Source organism: Struthio camelus, chromosome Z (assembly GCF_040807025.1).
Source record: "Struthio camelus isolate bStrCam1 chromosome Z, bStrCam1.hap1, whole genome shotgun sequence".
Classification (NCBI taxonomy): domain Eukaryota; kingdom Metazoa; phylum Chordata; class Aves; order Struthioniformes; family Struthionidae; genus Struthio; species Struthio camelus.
In genome coordinates, this window is record NC_090982.1 from 2,512,475 (window position 1) to 2,533,495 (window position 21,021).

At 42.1% G+C, this 21,021-nt stretch overlaps 1 protein-coding gene across 6 annotated transcripts in view; it reads right to left on the bottom strand.

Moving 5' to 3' along the window:
• The window catches only part of SHB (SH2 domain containing adaptor protein B), a 73,092-nt gene that overhangs the window by 13,393 nt on the left and 38,678 nt on the right, over nt 1–21,021 (bottom strand). For all 6 annotated transcript variants that reach the window (XR_011137895.1, XM_068928255.1, XM_068928254.1 and 3 more), the window contains 2 exons: nt 9,294–9,465; nt 4,699–4,818 (listed from right to left, as the gene is read on the bottom strand). Coding sequence is in view for 5 of the 6 variants with exons in the window: in XM_068928255.1 (XP_068784356.1) it covers nt 4,699–4,818; nt 9,294–9,465 (292 nt within the window). In the remaining variant the exon portion in view is untranslated. The remainder of the gene's footprint in view (nt 1–4,698; nt 4,819–9,293; nt 9,466–21,021) is intronic.

Below are 21,021 nucleotides of genomic sequence, written 5' to 3' on the forward strand. Positions count from 1 at the left end.
CTAATCCAGCATGCTGCCAAAGCAAGCCTGGATGGCCCATCACTCCAGCCTTGTGTAGGATCTTCACCACTGCTCTCCTATGTCCAAAGTACGGCCATAGCAGAGACCCATATCCACTGCTCCAGGGCTCGCTCTCTACCTGCAGTTACCTTTCAAGGTGGTCAAATTAGAAAACAGAGGGACCCAGAAGCAGCTCTAGTGTCCCTGATGGAAACATCCAATCCAGCTGGACTATAAAGAAACAATCTACTGCATCTCCCAGCTCTTCTGCTGCAACGTTAACTACTCCAGTTTGGCTGGCAAACATTTGCCTCATACCAACACGTGATAAGAAACTGTTTTATCATGCCCAGCTATGGGGTGGCACTCCCTTTTCCCCTGTACCTCAGAATTTCCCAGCTCCTCGCATGAAAGTCCTCTCTTAAGGCAACAATCCCGACTTTTGAAGCTTAACAAAAGATATGAATTGTTGTTAAGAGTGACTTAGCTTACATATGACCACCACACATACAGGCCTTATGGCCCCATTCAGTTTGCCATACAACCACATAGCTCACTGAGGGTTCGGTCATCTACCCTGGCAATACCCTTCCTTTATAAGCAGTAGGCATGTTCTTAGGAAAAGAATCATTTTAAAGGCGCAAGACAGGAAAAAAAAAGCAGAGAGACGCAAGGCGATGTGACAGAGGTGGGGAAGCTGAGAGATGTTACATTGATAGCTGTGAGCATCTATCAACTCCAAAGCTAGGACGCAAAAACCGTATCATAATGCCATTATGTTAGGTTAATGAAACAAGTGACAATGTTGCAAGTTTATAACAAGCGTAAATAACATTTGGCTGGTGAGAATTAACAAAATTAAATGGAAAATTAACAGGTATCCCCCATAAATACTGTACATCTATATAGATGCGCTGCAGCTACTACTTTCCATTTCATATGTCACAAATGCAGAAGTAAAATAACATAGATGTTTGTTACTGAGAGGGCCTGTTCTGAACATTTGACTGTGGACATTCAATTTGTATTAACAGCAGCATCCCAAAGCCTTTACAGATGTCTCAAACACACAGAAGCCCTCAAGTACATTTGAGTCTGCCAGTCAAAGGAAAAGCGAACAAAGCCATTTTTTCTCATGCTATGCAGCCCAACCCAGAAAGAGGGGCATTGGAATAGTACAGTGACACAGGGCCATGCCAGTGTGGTGGTGGTAGGACAAGCACATTATTACAAAGAGACGCTTAACTGGCTGACATTACTGAAGACGCTGCAGTGGGGCACCCACACACAAGCCCAACCATGATCACGCCAGCAACCCAACGCCTGCACTCTCGTTATGTCTTCTTCCTATAACATCAAGTCCAGTATCTTATCACATCTTACCAATTGTGATGGAAATTATCTGCCTGCCAGTGACAGCAGTCAATATCTTTGCTCTGCACTTGAATGTTTCAGGGGCTCTTTTCTGCAAACAGAAGTAACTTTACTCCTTGCAACAGAATCACTACCGAGTACTAAGTTATACACATTCTCACTATAATCTGAGGAGGGGATGGCTGGCTACTACTGTGTCTGGTTAACCCCTCGACTACTCTACACACACACCTTGTTTCGAGCATCTCTTCTATTCAAGCCATACCCCCATGCTGGTGAAAGAGAGAAGTGAAACTGATGGTCTCACATAAATGCCATTGAAAATGAAGCACTGGAAAGAGGGCAAAACCACCTGAACACCAGGAGCCTCCCAGGTAGACCTCTTAGCCTATTCACTGAAGTCAAGAGAACTGTGGAAAGACACACATGCTTGAAATCTCCATTACCATCACACTGGAGAAGGGATAGGGCTACTTAAGCTAGAAACCCACTGGGACATAAAGTACACAAGGAGCACATGACAGTCACTTCACCTCAGTCTTGAGGGATTTCACTCTTCAATCATTTGGGAGGATTATCCAGAAAAGTATGTATTTGCAGCAACGCCCAGAGATGGGCTTGCTAGGGAAATATAAAATAATGCAATAGGCAAAAAACATGCGCGCAAAATGAATTTCAGATTAAAGCCTGCAACAAGGCCAACAACAAATACTGAAAAGGAAACACATAGCTAGTGCCAAATGCATATGAAGTTCAATAATAGAGATGGAAAAGGGTGAAAACTGCCTATTTTAGAAATGAGTAATATATTGTGTTTCACATTTCAACAAAGGATGAAGGAAGCAGGAGGTTCAGCAAGATAAATACTAATAAGAATATAAGATTACATGGCAACGAAATTAATGAAGAGATTTCTTGCTGACCTAAAGTTAAGGATGTGTAGACACAAATCAACCTCACTGCAGACTGATCATGTTCCCCTGAGCAAAGGGATCACAGCCCCAAAGAGTACCATGCCTTTGGCCCTTTAACAGGGGCTCTTTTCCCGCAGCTAAGTAGTCATAAATTAGGCTGATTGTGAGGAAATTTTTCAGACAAGGATTGTGCATGAAACAAGAGAGTTATCCAAAAACTTAGCTATTTGAGCTTAAAGAACAACATTACTCCATTATCAAAAAAAAAAAAAACCCCTCTAACCCTACTTTACTTGGAAAACCATCCTCATCAACATAGTATTAGAAAACAACAATAAATTCTACATGGCATGTCCTAAATGTGAGGAGAAGGGGTGGAGAGCCAGATGGCAGTGAGTAAGAATCAGATGTGACAAAACACTGGTACCAGACATGAACTTTGTGAGCAGTTTGCAAGTGATAATAGTCCTTGAGATGCCAAATAAAATAGAAATTGGTTGCTAGCTGAGCAAGTGGGTTTGTACGGTAACTAAACTGTGGTTAAGCAACACAACATCAGCTGGATACTTTGGGAGAAAGAACGCTGGTGAGCTCCTCTTAAAAAACAAAAACAAAAAAACCCCAAAGAACATAACCATCACTGACTAATGAACAGGACATGAATTCTGAGCGTGATACCATGCACAAGAGGATTATGTGAGCGCTGCAGGGGCCACAGGAGAATAATGAACATCACACGGCGCTGACGCATAGAATTAACAGACTGCATCAAGAGCATAGAGTCAGCTCTGGTTTTGATAACTATATGGGAGAAGGTCAGTCTATTTAACTACCTTACCATAGAGCAAGTTGCAGGACATTTAAAATAAGTACTACCAGGAAATCTGGGTTGGAAATCTCACTAATGTAACAGGCAAAAGGGCCCGCAAGGGCCAGCATTCAGATGTGCATTTATTTATTTATTAAGAATTAAGAAGAAATAAAGATGTAGGTGGTGCAGAGAAAGGGTAATTAACTACTGCAGCAGATGCACAGAAAGTGAGCTTTCTTAGCTTTTTTCCTAAAGGTGTGCTCTGGTTAGATAACAAAAATCACATGGCTGATATAAGAATTAAGTGTAGTTCTATGGTATGATTTAATAACAGAAGTCATATATCAAGACTTCCAGAATATGAAAAGGAAAATTTAAGCCTACTTATATCTGAATGGCTGATAATATATGCCCCAATGTTTTCAAATAACTGGAGGAACATGACATCAGAGAATGCACAGATCAAATGACAAAAGGGACAACAGGGGCTGAACGTAGTTTCTAAAACAAGAGTGTTCCAGTTGTTCAAGGCAGACATCTGTATTACAGAGAGATCACAACAACAGTAACAGAGAAATCTGTATTTTAATAACTGTTTTAGCGCTTAAGAAAAATACTTTCAGACCACATCCTAAAACTGGGTAACAGATGCACTCCTGCTCGACCCAAAGTAGGGATATGAAAGCAATCGGAAATCTACTATTTAGACCATTAGGCTAAGCCAGGAAAGATGTGGCCCTTTATTTCTAGTGAACCGGAGAATGTACAAACGCCTCTTTGCATGTGCACGTTAGAGCTGTTTTTGAAAGTGTTACCATCATCCCAGAGGAAAAAACGTGCCTCTAGCACAGCTCCGTGAAGAAACAGTGTAAAAGCCAGACCGTCAACAGTAACAACAGTAAACAAGGCAAGTGGGCCTGTGTCACAGGGCTTTTCCACATCAGATCCTATCCCAGAAAACAAAAAGCACAGAAACAATCCTCGTTACACCTGTATACCCACTACCAAGGCCAAAAGTCTTGTTCTCATGCATAGAAAACCTCGGAACCTGGAAACTTCCTCTGCTGGAAATGCAAGTGAGCGTATGTTGAAGCTGAAGTTTGTAACGTACCCTCATCAGTAAGTGACACGAGTTAAAAGTGGCACTAAAACACTGCAACAAGACTCGTTTCCTAATTCTGAAGATCTTTCAGCCTTGATCCTGGCAAGAACCAGTAACAACGCTGCCCACTTCTACCACAGTAAACCACACAAAGCTTCTTTCCTTCCATGACCGAAGAGCCTTTTAAAAAAGAATAAAATCCCAAACTATACAGTTGCTAAAGCTGAAATAAAAGCAGAAGCAGCAGTAGCATTTCAAATCAGATGCACAGTAAACTCCAAGTTTATTTTGTTAAATGAGCCCCAAAGGAAGACTGAAAATCTCTTATCAGATCCCAAATCAGGGATTATCACTATACATCATGCAGGCCAGTCTCGAATCCTCTAGGTGCTTTACTGAACTGAACTGGTGCAACAGACTGGCTCATTTTCTCTTCTTGCAGCACAAAAGTTATGGCTTAAAAATTACATTTATATGTTTTATTGACAGGTACTTACTTCAGTGAAAGAGAATAGTCGTGCTTGCTTGTTTGACTATTTCTTACAAGGTAGCTACACTCTTTACATAAACGTAACAGATTTTCTGCATCTGTCCGACTGATTGCTCCATGATACCATCTAGGAAAAAGCAGAGAGATTTAGACATGAGTATTCCAACCGATACCGCTTTCGCCACTTTTTTCCTTTAAGGTATGAATAAATGACATTTAAATGAAATTTAAACGATATTTAAAAATCTAACATCTTAAGAATAAAAAGCACATTGCTTGCCTTATCTGAAGTTAACATTAAGCTTGGGACAGCTTGTAATTCCTTTCTGCTGAAGGGAAAAGTTTAGATCAGGACAACATGTGACAGGATTGATGTAAATATTTATGTAATAAATTCTCATCAAGAGCAGCACATTGTAACCTCTAACTTGCAAGTACCAGATCCCCCAGTATACACACTTACTCTATTGTTTCCTCATACTACAACAGCATTTCAACAGAAGGCAAACAAAACCACTTCTGAAGAATACAAACAATTAATACGGGAAAAGATTTGCAAAAAAATCTTTAAGAAAGGAGAAAACCATAAAGAAGGGTATCTGTTTCCTCAGTGTGAAGACCAAAGACAAAGACACTTTCTGAATACAGTTGGGAAAATTCCAGAGTGCTTTTAGTAAAAAATCCTTGAGGAAATCTGTGGAAAAGGCAGACCAATTCTGAAAGCACTTCTACGCTGGGAAAAAAGAAACTCAGGAGAAAAGGAAGACCCTTCATTAAACTGACCATTGCAAGTAAAGAATCTCTTCAACACACGCTGCACCGCATCAAGTAATGCGGTAATCAAGTATGCTGGTATTGCAATCCAGTAATAAACGGCTTTGAAGAACAGCAGATCCTTCCCCCAACTTTCCCCAGCCACATAATGTGCCCGGCACTGCACTGAATCAATCACATCTCTAAGGGAAATCTCCCCCTTCCTGCAGCTGCCAGCTGCACTTCAAAGCATGAGAAGATGCTACTCTGTCAGCTTAGGATGCATACATCAGAAATGCTCTCTGCCAGTCAGTGCCAGGAACCATGACTGGCGTGTGCAAAACTGTTTCCTTACATTTATTCTACATTTATTTCCCTGCTAACCTCCTCCAAGAAGGGAGCTGCTCTACCTAAAAGCTAAGTGAATATCAGAGAGATTCCTTTCACAGGAGTCACGCTCTTAACTACCTTGTGCTAACATCAGCTCTGTTGTCGAATCTGGCGAATGCACCAAACAAAAATGGTGATCAAATTAAAAATTTATCATGTGCCTGCTCTTGTTGCAGCCAGAGTCTGCATTAGAGAAAGCAAACAGAAAGGTTAAACTATCGTATACTCAAGATAAAGGGATGCTGTGACTGCTCAGTCACATCACAAGCGGCAATGAAGGATGCACAAGCATGATCGCTTTTAGACAATGATCCCTCTTCTCCCATCAGCAACTTACTGCTGAAGGGTATTTCTCAATAAGTAATTTAAAGCCTAGATTGCATTCTGAGCATAAGAGAAGAAGGCTAAATTAATAAGAGTCAATCAGAAAATGGAACTGGGAAAGAATCTAAAATTATTCCTATTGCTATAAATCATTTCTCTTTCTGTTCTCTCAAGGAAAGTGGCAAATAAAACCAAAATGAAACAAAAGCCCAGCCAAAACTAGGGCGCTGTCCTGAAACCCAAGATTCAAACGGAAGTATTTCATCTATTCTTTGGGCCTGGCGTTCCCCAGTGGACAGACTCAGGCTCATGGACAAAGAGCATCAAGTTGGTTCCAAGAAACAAAACTACTGACTTTCAAAAATAGAGTTGGGAGAAGAACAACAAAGTATAGAGGACTGCTGACGGAGAACATCTGATCTGAAAAATGACTCACAGAACCTCTTCTGGCTACAGCTAAGAGTAAATGTGAGTATTCAGAAGTATAATTCTTTGTGCATCACATGCCAGTGGAGAAGAAACAGTCAGACTGTTCATGTTCCAAGTATCAAGAGAGATAAGCATGGTGCTATAATCAGCTTAAAGTTCTTGACTAATCTGCTGTTTCAACTGTATTGCAGCTTTTCTCCTTGGGCATGTCTATTCTTTAAATGTAAACATACAGATACTCGTACAGAAAGGTTAAGACTCAAATGTCAAGAATATGTTCACAGAAGAGTGAAATGATACTTCAGAAACATACCAGTGAAAAAGTGTTAGACATAAGAACATGAACATTTTCATTTCTTCTAAGATAGCTGGGAAAAATACAGGCACAAAATACAAATCGAGAACAATGTACTTCTACCTTTATCACAATCTCCTCCCAAGATTAATCGAAAGCATCCTGACCTGTGACTTGTAGACATTCTTCTTGATGTCCCTGATTTTGTCAATGGTCAGATTTCAGCTCTCAGTGGCCACAGCTCCACTGAAGACTGGACAGCTGCACCAGTTATGAAGTAGGTGCAATCAGTTATCATAGCTCATAACACGCACAACATTGATCTGTTTCTGAACTGGTCACAACAAAACACGAAGTCACTAGATTTTGCATATAAGGCTGGGAGGGATTCACTTTCCACAAGATGCAGGGAACAAAGTAGAGCACACTTTTCTTTTTTCATTGTTACTTTGAAGAAGTGGAACATTTTCATTCAATTTCCCTGTGTCCATGAGCTACTAAGTTCACAGACAGGGATTCCTTAATCACAGCCAACTCATTGCTTGATATATTATCATACCTTGGTATTTCAGTCTGTTTGGGAAAGTTCCTAGCCTACACTTTGCTAATTTACTTCTTAATTAACATGTTTCCTCCAGATCCTGCTCTCCACTAAAACAGGGACCATATCTGTAGAGAGAAAGAACAAGGGACTAGCTTGGTAGATGCTGCGGAGAGCTCTCACTACTAAAACGTGATCAGTTCAGATGAGTATGATTAATCTACAGTACAATAAATCCAAGCTATTCCATTTTCTGATACATTGTTAATTGCACAGTCGTTTCACAATTGATCCTGCATAAATAAGAACCAAAAAGAATCCAGTATGAATAGTTTTATCTCCTTTAATTATTGCAGTGGGCTACATCTGCAGTCTTTAGTTTTAAATTGCAGTGATCAACATGCCTACTGTGACTACTGCAAATTAAGGACTAAATATGAACATTAGAGTGCCCTATGGATTAAACAGGTTACCAAAAACGTTCAGCAGATATACTAAAAGAGTGAACTACACAATAACCTATATGAGAGTCAAAAGTTAGTTATCGTATGCTCAACTTTTTGCAGTATTTTAAACGTATTTTTGGGCTAGAACTAGTCACGTCTGAAGACCAAACTTTATAGACAAACATTTAGCATTTTAATCACTTATCTGCAGTACATTCAGTGAGTGATTTCACAAAAGAGGGTGCTGTTCCCTGTGTTGGAGATGCATCTACCCGCTGTCAATGAGCAGGTGCCTCAAAGCTTTGGCTGTGGTTAATGAGGTGGAACATGATACCATGTGGGTGATATTATTCTCCCTCTCAAGCTTAAGAGCCTGAGTGCTGAATGTAAAAACAGAGTGCCAAAGGAAAAGGAACTTCTGGAACCTCCATCCCTCCCTCACCTACAACTGACAGACACAAGTATTCTCTCGTATTGAGGATTTGAGGTGTGACAGGATTCACCACTAACTCTACCACTCAAGGACAAAGTTTTTCCACTCAGAGAGCATTCAACTGCATGCTAAGTTATGCCCTCTCTCTTCTATGAAAAGAGATTTTCCATCTAACTTACAACATTATGGTCTGGAGTAGAACCACTTTGATGGATTCAAGACAGTTCCCTCATCCTACTGTGTGAATTTCTTGGACTCATCAGTGGCCACAAATAACAGTCCAACTATCACAAACTATACCATGATAAGGTGGTTTTTTTTCCTCCTTTCTTTTGGATTAGATGGGATTCCAGTCCCATGTTTGATGCTGCACCTTTCGTATGGTATACGACAGTGGCACACAAACCAGCCTATCCAAATGGGTCAGGGGAGGCAGGACAGAGGTCACCCTTTTGGATAACAGACATTCACTCAAGAGAATTCCCCCATAGCTTGAATTTGGAGCTGACAAAGCCACCTCTACATACCATCCTGAGTTCGGTAACACCACAGTGGAAATAACCGCCTCTCTTCTGAAAGCTCTGTAAGCGGTCTCATCAATCTCTCCCTAGAGCAGTGTTACAGCTAGCACATGTGAGATACCAGAAGTATGCTACACAACCATAAATATATGGAATTCATTAAGCTCTAAAGCACACTTCAGATGTATGTGATACACACCTACTTTCCCCAAAGTAATGAAATAACATAGATAAAAGTGGAATAAGCCATATGTGACTTGGCAGATAAAATTTACCATCTCCAAGGTGAGTTCAAAGAGGTTCCTATTTAAGAAATTACTTAAGCTTTGCAGAATTAATAAGAATAACTTTTTGCGAGCATTAACACAGGGGATATAGAGGAAGAGGGGCTGGACAGCAGGATGGAGGACATCTGCTGCTCCTGAAAGCGGGGGGCAAAGAGGGAGAGAGCAATTACTGGGCTTACTTACATCTGTCTTTCCAGTGGAATAGTTGGATCTATTCTCTCTCCAAGGATTCCACAAAATTCTGGACTGCCATGTTTGACGGGTTTAAAGCTTCCTCCGGGTGCTCGTAACTGCCTGCGTCGGTCATTTGAGGGAGAAGGAGATGCCTGCCGTTTCTCACCTCCATTAAACTGGGCTGCAAGATACACAATAGTTACTTCTCCAGGCAAGTAAGGTTAACAAGGACCAAAATAGCTGCAGCATTCAGCATTCACACTTTCCAGAGAAAACAAACATGCATCCACTGGCATGAAATCTAGTGGTTTATCTACAAAATTGCACATCCTCCACAGATGGTGTATTTAACAGTCCACAGTACAGTCTCAAAACTCTTGCCTTTCCAAAACTCACTAATGTAATCCACATACTTCCAAACACAAGTAAAATGACCAGTGCTTATCTTAACACTTTTGATATTCTCTTCTCGCAACATGATACTGTTGAACTGCCCCTCACAGTATCAAAGACAGCTTTTCAGTTGTTTCACCTGGCATAATTAAGACAATAAACAGGTGAGAGCACCAAGAATCCAGCTTGCCTCAGCTGTATGGAACAGTGACCTGGCTGTAAAAACACCCATCTAGCCACATCAAAAATGCTAGCAAGCAGCAATGATTTAAAAAAAAAAAAAAGTATCCACTTACACAGTGCTGGCACAAGCCTTTTTTTGTCTTGAAATGCAAGGGTATAAAGACTGATGAAAAGGAAAAATGTCATTTATCAGTTTCTCTCACAAATTCTATTATTCCAAGGAAAGCAATATGGCTTATAAGTAGAGTTGTAATTTCTCAGAACACAGCATAGTCTGTAGCAAAGTACATACTAACAAGACCTGCATCCTCATGCCTATTAAAACTACACTTACAGATTCTAAGCATTCATAATTTCACTTCAGCAAAGGAGAGAATATTGGCAGAAGCAGTTACAAGAGCTACCCGCACCATCTTCACAAGTCTCTCCCTGTATTTTCGCTTTATTTCTTCATCACCAAAAAGTAACATTCCCAGCTGCTGACGGATTACTGCTTTTCAGGTTATCTAGCAAGGACCATGTAAAACAAATGTCACTGCTGTAAAGAGGCAAATGCTACAAGACACCTGCACACAGACAGAGCCATCAGCAGCAAAGCTAGGGGAAAAAAAAAATGTTATAAGGATGCTTAAACGGCATCCCTGCAACAGCATGCTAGGGATCTCATCATTTAGAGCTCAACTTATGACATACAGCCAGTCAGGCATGTGGCTGGTAGGACTTACTGGCTTAAAGCAGCTCTATGCAACAGGAAGATGGCTGTAGTCTTCAATAACACAATGCACGCAGAAGAGAGGTGTATTGGATGGGGAAGGAGTTTTAAGAGTTTGAGAGTTTTGGGTTTTTTTTTTTCTAGGTTAGGAGATTTAGGACAGTTGTGGATTGTTCCTCTAATTAGTTAAGTCAGTAGAAATTATTGCCAAAGTGGGGCAAATGTATTCAAACTTATTCTGAAGTTTACGCGGCAGAAATACAAAGGTTATATTTTGAAAATGGAAATTCAGATTTAACTTAATTACTGGATAACGAAAGCTGATTAGCTGAACAAGAAAAAAGAGGATATGTGTGTACTTGCCACTGAAACATACACACAGCACTTATTTCAGCTGCAAGGAAAACACCTGGCACTATAATTTGGGAACTTCATGAATACTGGTGAACTTAATGTCTTCGGCTACTGAGCAACATCTTTCAGATACCAAAAACATTTAGTTCACAAAACAAACAAACCCATAACTCCAATTGTAAAATGCAATATCCTTACAATATTGTGATGGTCAAAAGTAGCACAGACAAAGTTAAATTTTAGATACTTCTGAATGTTTTATTTCTCTGAAAAGCTCAGACATGTCTCTGGACTCCTGTTTTTTGGGTTTTTTTTTGTTTTGGTTTGGTTTGGGTTTTTTTGGTGTGTGTGTCTGTGTGAATTAAACTGGCAGGAAGAAATAGCCTGAAAGGGATAGCAGACTAAAACTAGCAAGCCTGACACTCAAAGTCAGGCACGAACCCACGTGACACTTCTCAGGACTAATCTTAGATCACTCTAAAGTCCATCCCATCAAAAGCTGCAACGCCTACAGCAAAGGTTCAGCACCTCAGCTCCAGGCAGCTGTCGTGGAAAGCTTCTTATTGACATGGCATTTCTGTTTATGCGGCCATACAGTTGTGGAACTGGCTACATGCCCTCCTCTTTCTCCATGCTTCCTGCCTTCCCTCACCCTGCAGCTGGTGCCACAACTCACTGGGGGTTACACGCCAGCACTCCCCTGTTTCAAGTCTCCCAGGCCCTGGGCACCAGCTTTCTGTGCACCAGCACCTGCACCCAGCAGAGGTGGCCAAGTTTGATATCTGCAGTTCCTCCCTCAAGGAGGCCAAGGAGAGAGCAGTGACCATGAATGCGCCATCTGGTCCCCTTCATAGCAGAGGGATATTTATTTTATAAAGTAGTATTGATATGGGCTTTACAAATTTCACACATATTTCTCTTACCCTATGTGTCAGCCTAGAATCAAGGCTCATATATTCAAGTGCCAGTGTCAGCCTGATGTTCTTGAATGGGCTCTCCAGGGTTGCCATCTCCCCTTCCAGACAGACTTATGTACCAGAAAAATACTTTGTTCCTGTCGTTTAGCTAGGCTCTCAGTCCTTCAAACCAAACCAGTTTGCCGAGCTCAGCAGGCGGTCTAACAAGAGCTGTCTTCATCCTATAAAAGCCTTCAAAGAATACATACCAGCTTTAGCTGTTATTTCCTTCCTGCTTGCATCACCATACAGCCTCCAACAAAACAAAACCAAATCTACTTGTGAAGGAACTCAAGCCGTAAACAGGCAACATGCTGCATTCCATGGAGCAGAGCCACATCTTTCCACAGTGCCATTAACAGCAACTATTCCTGAGGAAGGCTATGCTCTTCCTGATCTGCAAGTGTCAACATGACACCAGCAGACCAGCTCTATGCTGTTCTTGGGAGCCACACTGTGGGTAAAATGCCTTCAGCCTGAGCAGACACCACAGGTCATGCACACCTTCAGCCTCTTTCCCATCTGCCTATCTGCAGAATAGAAACAAGGTTTGATAAACACTGCTTCAGCAGTAAGTCTTGAAATCATTGCAGGGGAGCAAATGTTTTGTTCAGACTTGTGTGAATAATTGACTACACAATAATTCTTGGTGTTTCTGGCTATTTCAGTTTGTCTCCCAGGTCGGCTACCCAATCAATCAAAAACATTTACAAGGCTCATCATGTCTGCACTTCACACCAAATTTCTGCTAGCCCTCCAGAGGGATCTCAAAGTAGAAAAGTTTTAGTAGAGGTCACCTTTAAGTTCACAACCTCCTTCCAGCAGCGGTAGTTGGAACCAGTAAAGTGAGATTTGCCCATTGCTAGCATTTCTATTACCACATAGGCCAAGGCTGTGCTCTTCAGAGAAATCCACCTCAGTTAAAATATAACAGAAAACCATAGGACGAGTTTAGCAAGCTACACTGAAGAACAACAGCACCCAAAAAACGTCAGAAAAGCACATCAGACACAACAGCAGAAGGGCAGAACTTCCACACTGCATACATTTCATTGCTTCAGACTTACAAGTTGTAGCTCCTGTTACCTTGTTTAAACATTGATATTGCCCAGGCTTAGATTAATTACAATGAGCACCGGTTAGAAAGTAGCTTGAATTTATGCTTGCAGCCAATCACGTGACACATTCATCTGTAACAAATAACCTGTTATCAGACATACTAGGTTGTCCTGAATGACAGATCCAATCATAGATAGCTGACTTGCCTCAAAAAAAAAAAAAAGTTTACCCTCCTAGTACTGCAAAACAGAACTCAGCATGCCAATGTGAGCCTATATGTGAGCCTATATGTGAGCCTATTCAAACATATCACAGTACTTTCAATTAAATTTCCTTTTACTTCGTCACTTTTAAAAGCCATGTTTTAACTGAGTGTATCTTCATAAAAGAAAAGTACATAATCCCTTAAAAGAAAATTACACAGGCAAATCAAAGTCTACTATTGGAAGGATTATGCCAAATTGCTTTACAGGCACATGCAGATAAATTAAAAACTTAAAGATGAAGAAAGAATTGAAACAAAAAACAGCTTTCCTTTTTCAAAATCAATACCCAAATAAATACTGTTTCATAATTCACCTGATAACAGACCTCCTCCCAAAAAGGGGTGTGAACACGATTACAAAGCCCAAAGATTTCACAAGGGCCAAGTGAGTTGTGAATGAAAATAAATGTGGTAGAAAATAATCAATTTATTCCCTTTTTTCAGTGAAATAAAACTCAGCCACTTCATATGATAGGCATAACACATACAGAACGAGGTGTAGGATTTCCATGAGAGTGTACATGATTCTTGGTGACGATTACTTTTAAAATCAATAGTGTCATTTTTGTGGCTATTGTATTCCTAGTTGAGAAAACTGTCTCAACTAGGTGCAATTAAAGCTGCACACAAGTGTGATCTCACTGGCGACAGAAATGCCCTGGTCCCATAGAACTGTACTGTAAAAATATTTAGCTTGTATTTCAGTGTTGCCAAACAATGAAGTTTCTGTTTCAGATGTCTGGTTCACTTTGGAAGAAAAACGACCTCTGGGCAGCACACAATCACCACCCTTGTGTGGGAAGCTCACAGTAGGTCTGATATTATTCTTTGCCTTTGAAAAATTATCAAAGCTAAAATGCAAGGAAAAACTCAACTCACAATGCAAAACCTCAGCCATAGGCTACACCACAGAAAAAAAACTGCAGAGATGCATATATCCCTAAAGAACTTCATTTTTAAAGATTTAAGGGTCATTTATTCAGGCATGTCCCCCTGCCTCCCTTCTGTGCAGTCTGAGGGGCTGTAACTGCCCTCATGCCTCAGCCTCCCATGGCTGCTGCTGACAGAGATCTATGAGATCTGGCCTAGCCCAGGGTGATGGAAGGATGCAGATGAACCAGGCTCCTTTCTTGTAGGCAGAAATAAACACAAGGAAAATAGGAGAGGGTCTTGGGTGGCAGGGATTAAGGGCTGGAACACAAGAAAAAGCAAATCCCAAAGAGATGTAAAGAGGCAAGGGTGTGGGACCAGGCGTTAGGGAGGAGAAAGATGGATGAGAGAGACTAGGCACGTCTGGGGTACATGAGAAAGGGGAGAGGAAGATAAGACCACAAGCAGAAGAAGGGAAGAAGGGCAAGATACAGACATGGATGAGGAAGGGACAGGGAGAACACAAATTCCCTAGAAAGCCACTGCAGAGAGCACTGAACACCCAATGCAAACCCACAGCTTGTGACAACGTAGAGCTGCCTCGAATCCTGGGGGCAGCTCAAGGCAGCAGACACACTGACTGTAAAACAGGATTACCAGGGACTACTCTGCAGTGTAGGCAGGTTCACCTGGCAGGAGACAGAGCCTAGTTAGGGCAGCAGTATCTGCGCCAGAAAAAGGACCACAGCACAGCAGACACCCAAAGCAGAAGCTTTCAGACACAGCTGCCAGATTAATTCCCAGCACTGTAACAGAACAACTGTGCCACTGTGCAAACCTAGTGATATGCCTCTCTTTTGAGTATGGCCAAATTGATTAGCCTATCTTGACACACAGTAGGCATCCCACATCACAAGCAGTAGTCTCATAGCCAGACAGCCTCCCAGAAAAAGTCCTGCAAGCATTTTAATTGCCCCAGCAAAGGTGATGATTCAGCTTAGGCAAGTCTGAACGCAAGCCTGCTTCCATCATTGCAGGGCTCAGCAGCAGAGCTGTGTCCTAGCAGAAGCTACACAAGCAGGTTAGGCTTCCGTGTTGGAGTTCACATTCTTTAGGGAGAGAGATTTCTTTTGCCAATGCAGCATCCAGCAGAACTGGATGGTGGCTTAGATCTAGCTTCCAAAAAAAGTATAGCATATGCTTAACGGAAAGTGACTGAGTCACAACCTCCAAAATTATTAAAAGTGGACATGCCAGAGCAAACTATACTGCTCGAAAGCAGAAATCAATTTTCCCTAACGTCCTCTTCCCTAGGAGCCTAATAAGACGAACGGAGACACTGAGCAAGAGTTTTCTTTTTAAGTAGTTCCTTCATGTTTACCCATGTCTCCCCTCCTCCCACCTATATTTGTCAGGGTAGATATTACAGAAAACAGCTTAGGCTGGAAATAAACCCAAAACTACCCCAAACTAAAGATGTACAGCAAATGAAGTAGACAGGCAGAGTCACTTTCACAACAGATCCACACAACTCTACTTCACTGTGCTATATGAGAAACACATTTGTGTCAAGCCCATCTCCACCTGCTTATTAGGGGATCAGATCAGAAACAAAGGGAAAGTGTAATTCATAGCAGGCTGTTTGCAGAATAGCAACTCTGTAGAACTCTGTGGAGAATAGTCATTCCCATTTCTGTAGTGTCGCAATATCATGGCACACAGCATTGCAAAATCACAGAATAATTCAAGTGGAAAGGGACCTTGGGAGGACTCTAGTTAGGCCTCCTGCTCAAGGCAGAGTCAGCTTTGAGAACAGACTAAGTCGCTCAGGGCTTTATCCAGTCTTCCCTTCACCCAAAATGAAAATATTCAAGAATGGAGACTGCAAAACCTCTCTGTGAAATTTGTTCCAATGTTTAACTGTCCTCATGGGGATTTTTTCCTCCCCTATAACCATTCAGAACCTTTCCTGCTTCAATTAATGCCTGTTGCCTCTCATCTTCCACCAGGCACTTGCATCTGTGAAGAATCCGAGTCTGACTTCATGAAGACCTCCTCACAGGTATTGGAAAGCTGCTAGTAGATCCTCCCAAAGCCTTTTCTTCTCCAGGCTAAACAAACCCAGTTCCCTCAGCATGCATGTGCTTGAGCCCCTTTACTACCTTTATGGCCCACTGCTGAATTTGTCCTGTTTTATAAATGTCTGTGTTGTACTGGGGCACCCACAACTGGATGCAATATTCCATATATGGTCTAACAAGTGCAAAGGAAGCATAATGCTTCAAGGTTCACCTGCAGGGTAAACATTTACTTGGGTAGAGTTTAGAAAGCACACTTCTTCCTAAGCTGTTCCAAAGCAGATGCCTCACTCATTACAATCAGTGAATCACCTTTATGATGTAAGCAGTCCCACAAGAATAGCCCATCCTGTTCACAAACCAACAAACCAGAATGCTCGTAAAGCCAGAACTTCATATGAAGGAGAGTAGAAGTGCTGCTTTCATTGCCCTGGTAGGCTGTCAGGCAGTAGTACATCATCTCCTAACTACACTACATGGAGAAAGAGCTGATTTACACAGCAATCCTGGGAGCAAGTGTTTGGTTTTTTTTGAGTGGTGGAGAGAAAGACTTCATCTTTTAAAGTACAAGACAGTCAAACATCATGCAACAATACATCAGATCAGCTTCTCCAAAAAGTGCTAGAGAACTCAAACTTGTTATCTTTGCACACAATTGCAATTTGACTGCAGTGCAGGAAAATAGAATGGAGTTCATTTCACATAAGTACATACAGAATTTTCAGAACGTTTTAATTTAATTCTGAATAAAGAGATCCTCACAATAAGAGTAGTCTGCTATTAGATGGAAGAGACAGAGCTGCCCAGAGAAGTACGCAGAAGCTTTTCTTCCTGTTTTGTTCTTGAATTTGCTGAAAGGCAATTTTATGTTAATAGTGATGCAGACAGATGTTGAAACTTCACGTTTTCAGTTGAACAGGTCAGAATAATGCCAGAACTCCTCCTCATGCCAGAACTTTAAACAGTAGTTTTGCAACACAAAAGTTACAAACGATGAGAGGAAAGCTACTGTTGTGCCAACATCCATAAGGCTGACCCAGGGAATTTAGCAATTACAAATATACACACACAAAAACACTTGGAAAAAACACCCAAAAAAATGGAAGTTAATTTTTCACTGACAAATTCAGGTTTACAAAACACACGAACATGGTATTTCTTAGGTAAGACCTTATGTGATTGAAAGAGGCAGCACTACCACAGATAAATATCCACAGAATCACTTTACAGAATCACAGAAAGGCCAAGGTTGGAAGGGACCTCTGGAGATCATCTAGTCCAACCTCCCTGCTCAAGCAGCGTCCTCTAGAGCATATTGCCCAGGATCACATCCAGGCGGGTTTTGAACATCTCCAGCGAAGGAGACTCCACGACCTCTCTGGGCAACCTGTGCCTCTGTCACCCTCACAGTCAAGAAGTTTTTCCTCAGGTTCAGGTGGAACTGACTGTGTTTCAGTTTATGCCCATTGCCTCTTGTCCTGAAGAGACTGGCCTCATCCTCTCGACGCTCCCCCTTCAGATACTTGGACACGTTGAGCAGCTTGCCTCTCCGTCTTCTCTTCTCCAGGCTGAGCAGCCCCAGCTCTTTCAGCCTCTCCTCACAGCAGACATGCTCCAGTCCCTTCATCATCTTTGTAGCCCTCCGCTGGACTCTCTCCAGTAGTGCCATGTCTCTCTTATACTGGGGAGCCCAGAATTGGACCCTGCACTCCAGGTGAGGCCTCCCCAGGGCTGAGGACAGGGGCAGGATCACCACCTCCCTCGACCTGCTGGCACAACACTCTTCCTCATGCACCCCAGCATACCATTGGCCTTCTTGGCCACAAGGGCCAAGAACGCCACAAGAGCGCATTGCTGCCTCTTGCTTAACTTGCTGTCCACCAGCACTCCCAGCTCCTTCTCGGCAGAGCTGCTTTCCAGCAGGTCAACCCCCAACCGCTACTGGTGCGTGGGTTTATTCCTCCCCAGGTGCAGGACCTTGCACTTGCCTTTGTGGAACTTCAGGACGCTCCCCTCCGCCCAGGTCCCTCCAAATGGCCGCACAGTCTTCTGCTGTGTCAGCCACTCCCCCCAGTTTAGTTGCATCAGCACACTTGCTGAGGGTGCACTCTGTGCCTTCCTCCAGGCCATCGAGCAATACATCAAGCAAGACTGGACCCAGGACTGACTCCTGGCGGACACCGCTAGCTACAAGCCTCCTGCTAGACTCTGCACCACTGACCACAACCCTCTGAGCTCGGCCATCCAGCCGGCTCTCAATCCACCTCACCGGCCACTCATCCAACCCACGCTCCCTGAGCTTACCTACGAGGAGGATGTGATGGGAGACAGTGGCCAAAGCCTTGCTGCAGCCCACGCAGACAACATCCACTGCTCTGCCCTCATCTACCCAGCCAGTCATTCCATCCGAGAAGGCTATCCGATTGGTCAAGCATGATGGCCCTTTGCTGAATCCGTGCTGCCTACTCCGCATCACCCTCTTGTCCTCCACATGCTTAGCGAGGACCTCCAGCATGAGCTGTTCCATCACCTTGCCAGGCAGGGAGGGGAGGCTGATAGGCTTGAACTTACTTATTTGACTGATTGATGAACAGTCTTTTAAAAAAGATAATACAACACTCTGCATTAAAAAGATTAAAAGGCAATGCAAATACTCACCTTAACTATCAGTCCCTAAGACGTGAAAAATATTCATCTCCCCCAGTGCAGATATTGTGCATCCTTTACAAATTACATCCAAAAGATTCCCAAGACATCGGCATGCACACCCTCAAAGTGACTGATTTGCTGGTACAATAATGGGAATGAGTTTCTTACAGATACCAGTCTCTGTTTGTGCAGTTTCTCTCAGGTACACCTGAGCTTGCTCAGAAAGGATAACAGATGATGAAATCATCCTAGTAATATGTCATGTTATCTACTAGTAACACTTCAAAGATCAATTTTCTGCCATTCATTACTTCAAGACTTGAACAAACAATATTCTGGCAGGAACAAATTCTAAAGTTGCTGATTTAAATCAAAAGGAGCTGAAAGTGACCTGTACGGTCAAATAATTCCTTAGCATCTTCCTTTCTTATCAAGATGCTTCATCACTCCACCTGATGACCTGCTCTGTGAAATCAGACTCTCAGGATTTACTGTCTCCTTCCGGCACTCATCAAAAGCTAGATGTTCCTAATCTTCATAACGTCCCGGGTATTTAAATAAGCAATCCTCACTTGCACAGTCTTTTTAATAGAATACTCATGTGGTCAGAGCTGAGTGCGCTTGCATTGCTATGCAGGGACCTAAACATCCCCACCCCAAACTACCTACTAGTCCAGACTGTGCTACATGTCTGAAACTGCTCGGCTGTCTACACACGAGGAAGAAGCAGCATGACTTTTTCCTAGTGTTCAAGTGAACACCTTCACAAAGTGATTTGAATTGAAAGTAGCTGAAGTCCATAGCATTCAGTTTTTGGAACCTAAAAGAATATTTGGACCAAGTGCATTTGAATTAAAGGCCATGGAATGACACTGGAAAGGAAGCCAACCCACAGTATTAAAGCTTTGTCCTAACTTCAGAAAGTTATTTCACCAATATGTCCTTTAAAAGCAAGTCACAACACAAACATCCACTGTTGTACACAGACAAGTATTTTTATTTTGCAAAATTAATATAGCTTGATCCCAGAGATGCCTATAACCGGCAAGGCACTTAAACTCTTCTCAAGAGGTCCACAAATTCCTCTTGCCGAGAACTCCAGAAACTGTCTAAAAATAAAAATTCTTCAGGCTTCCCTTTCTTGGGATTATACTCAATTAAGAAATAAGTTTCTTTAGGAAGCTGGGTAATATTTCACTTGGCTGTTTTTGTGTTACTCAAGTATATACTTAGAATCAAAAATTTACAGTCTCTTAAGCAGCGTTTTCTTCTTCTGTATGAGCTTGCTCTCCGTTTCACACTTCAGTTACATACCAGAAGACAAATAAAATACATGTGTTTTGTGCTAAGTATTAACACTGCAGCAAGGCTGTGCATCACCATTTTTCTCGCAGCTTTTATGGGTCTGCTTACTGTCTGAAACAAAACATTTCCTCAAGAACATGGAGATGCTGAACAATCACTGTACAACAGTCAAAATGCAATGCAGATAACCTGAAATCTCTTCTGCACAGTGAAAGCTATTCCACAATGATCTACTAGGAGCTCTGTGTTAATCTGATATGCTTCTCCTATGCTCAGGTTGAATGGCCATGCAAAAATTTTGTCATCTCAGGAAAGCAGGGGTAAGGCCTTTTTTTTGTTTGTTTGTTTGGTTTTAAAGTCACAGCAGTGACTACATCTACACGCATCTGACAAGGTGCGAAATATTTTGTTTCTAACATATCAGTGTTACTTGCCAAATGTCTTCCATACTGTAATAGTTCTCCACTGCTGAGAGAGTAAGTTTCTAGAGCTCTGTATCACTCTAGAACTGGCCTTTTCTACAGCACCCAAAGACTACAGCCACATCAGCCTGGTTAGTGGCAAACACGTCTCTTTCAAATGGAGGAGCAGCACATGCCTCCTTTTTCCATGCGAGTTTCTCTGCACCAGGTGTCCTACTTGCTGTGTGTTGTCACAGCCACAGGGACTCCTGTCTCAGCACAAAGCCAACGTCCATGTGGGGAAATCATTTTCACTTAATGTACTTCATGTTAGTGTGTATCAGAGGCAGGTCTTTGCATTCGTACTGATTGGATTTCATGAGGTTGCTGTCAGGCCATTTCTCCAGCCTCTCCTAGTCCCTCTGAAAGTCAGCCATATACCCCCAGTTTGATACCATTGCAAATTTGATGAGGTATGTTACCTCTCCTTCTCCAGCTCACTGACAGAAATG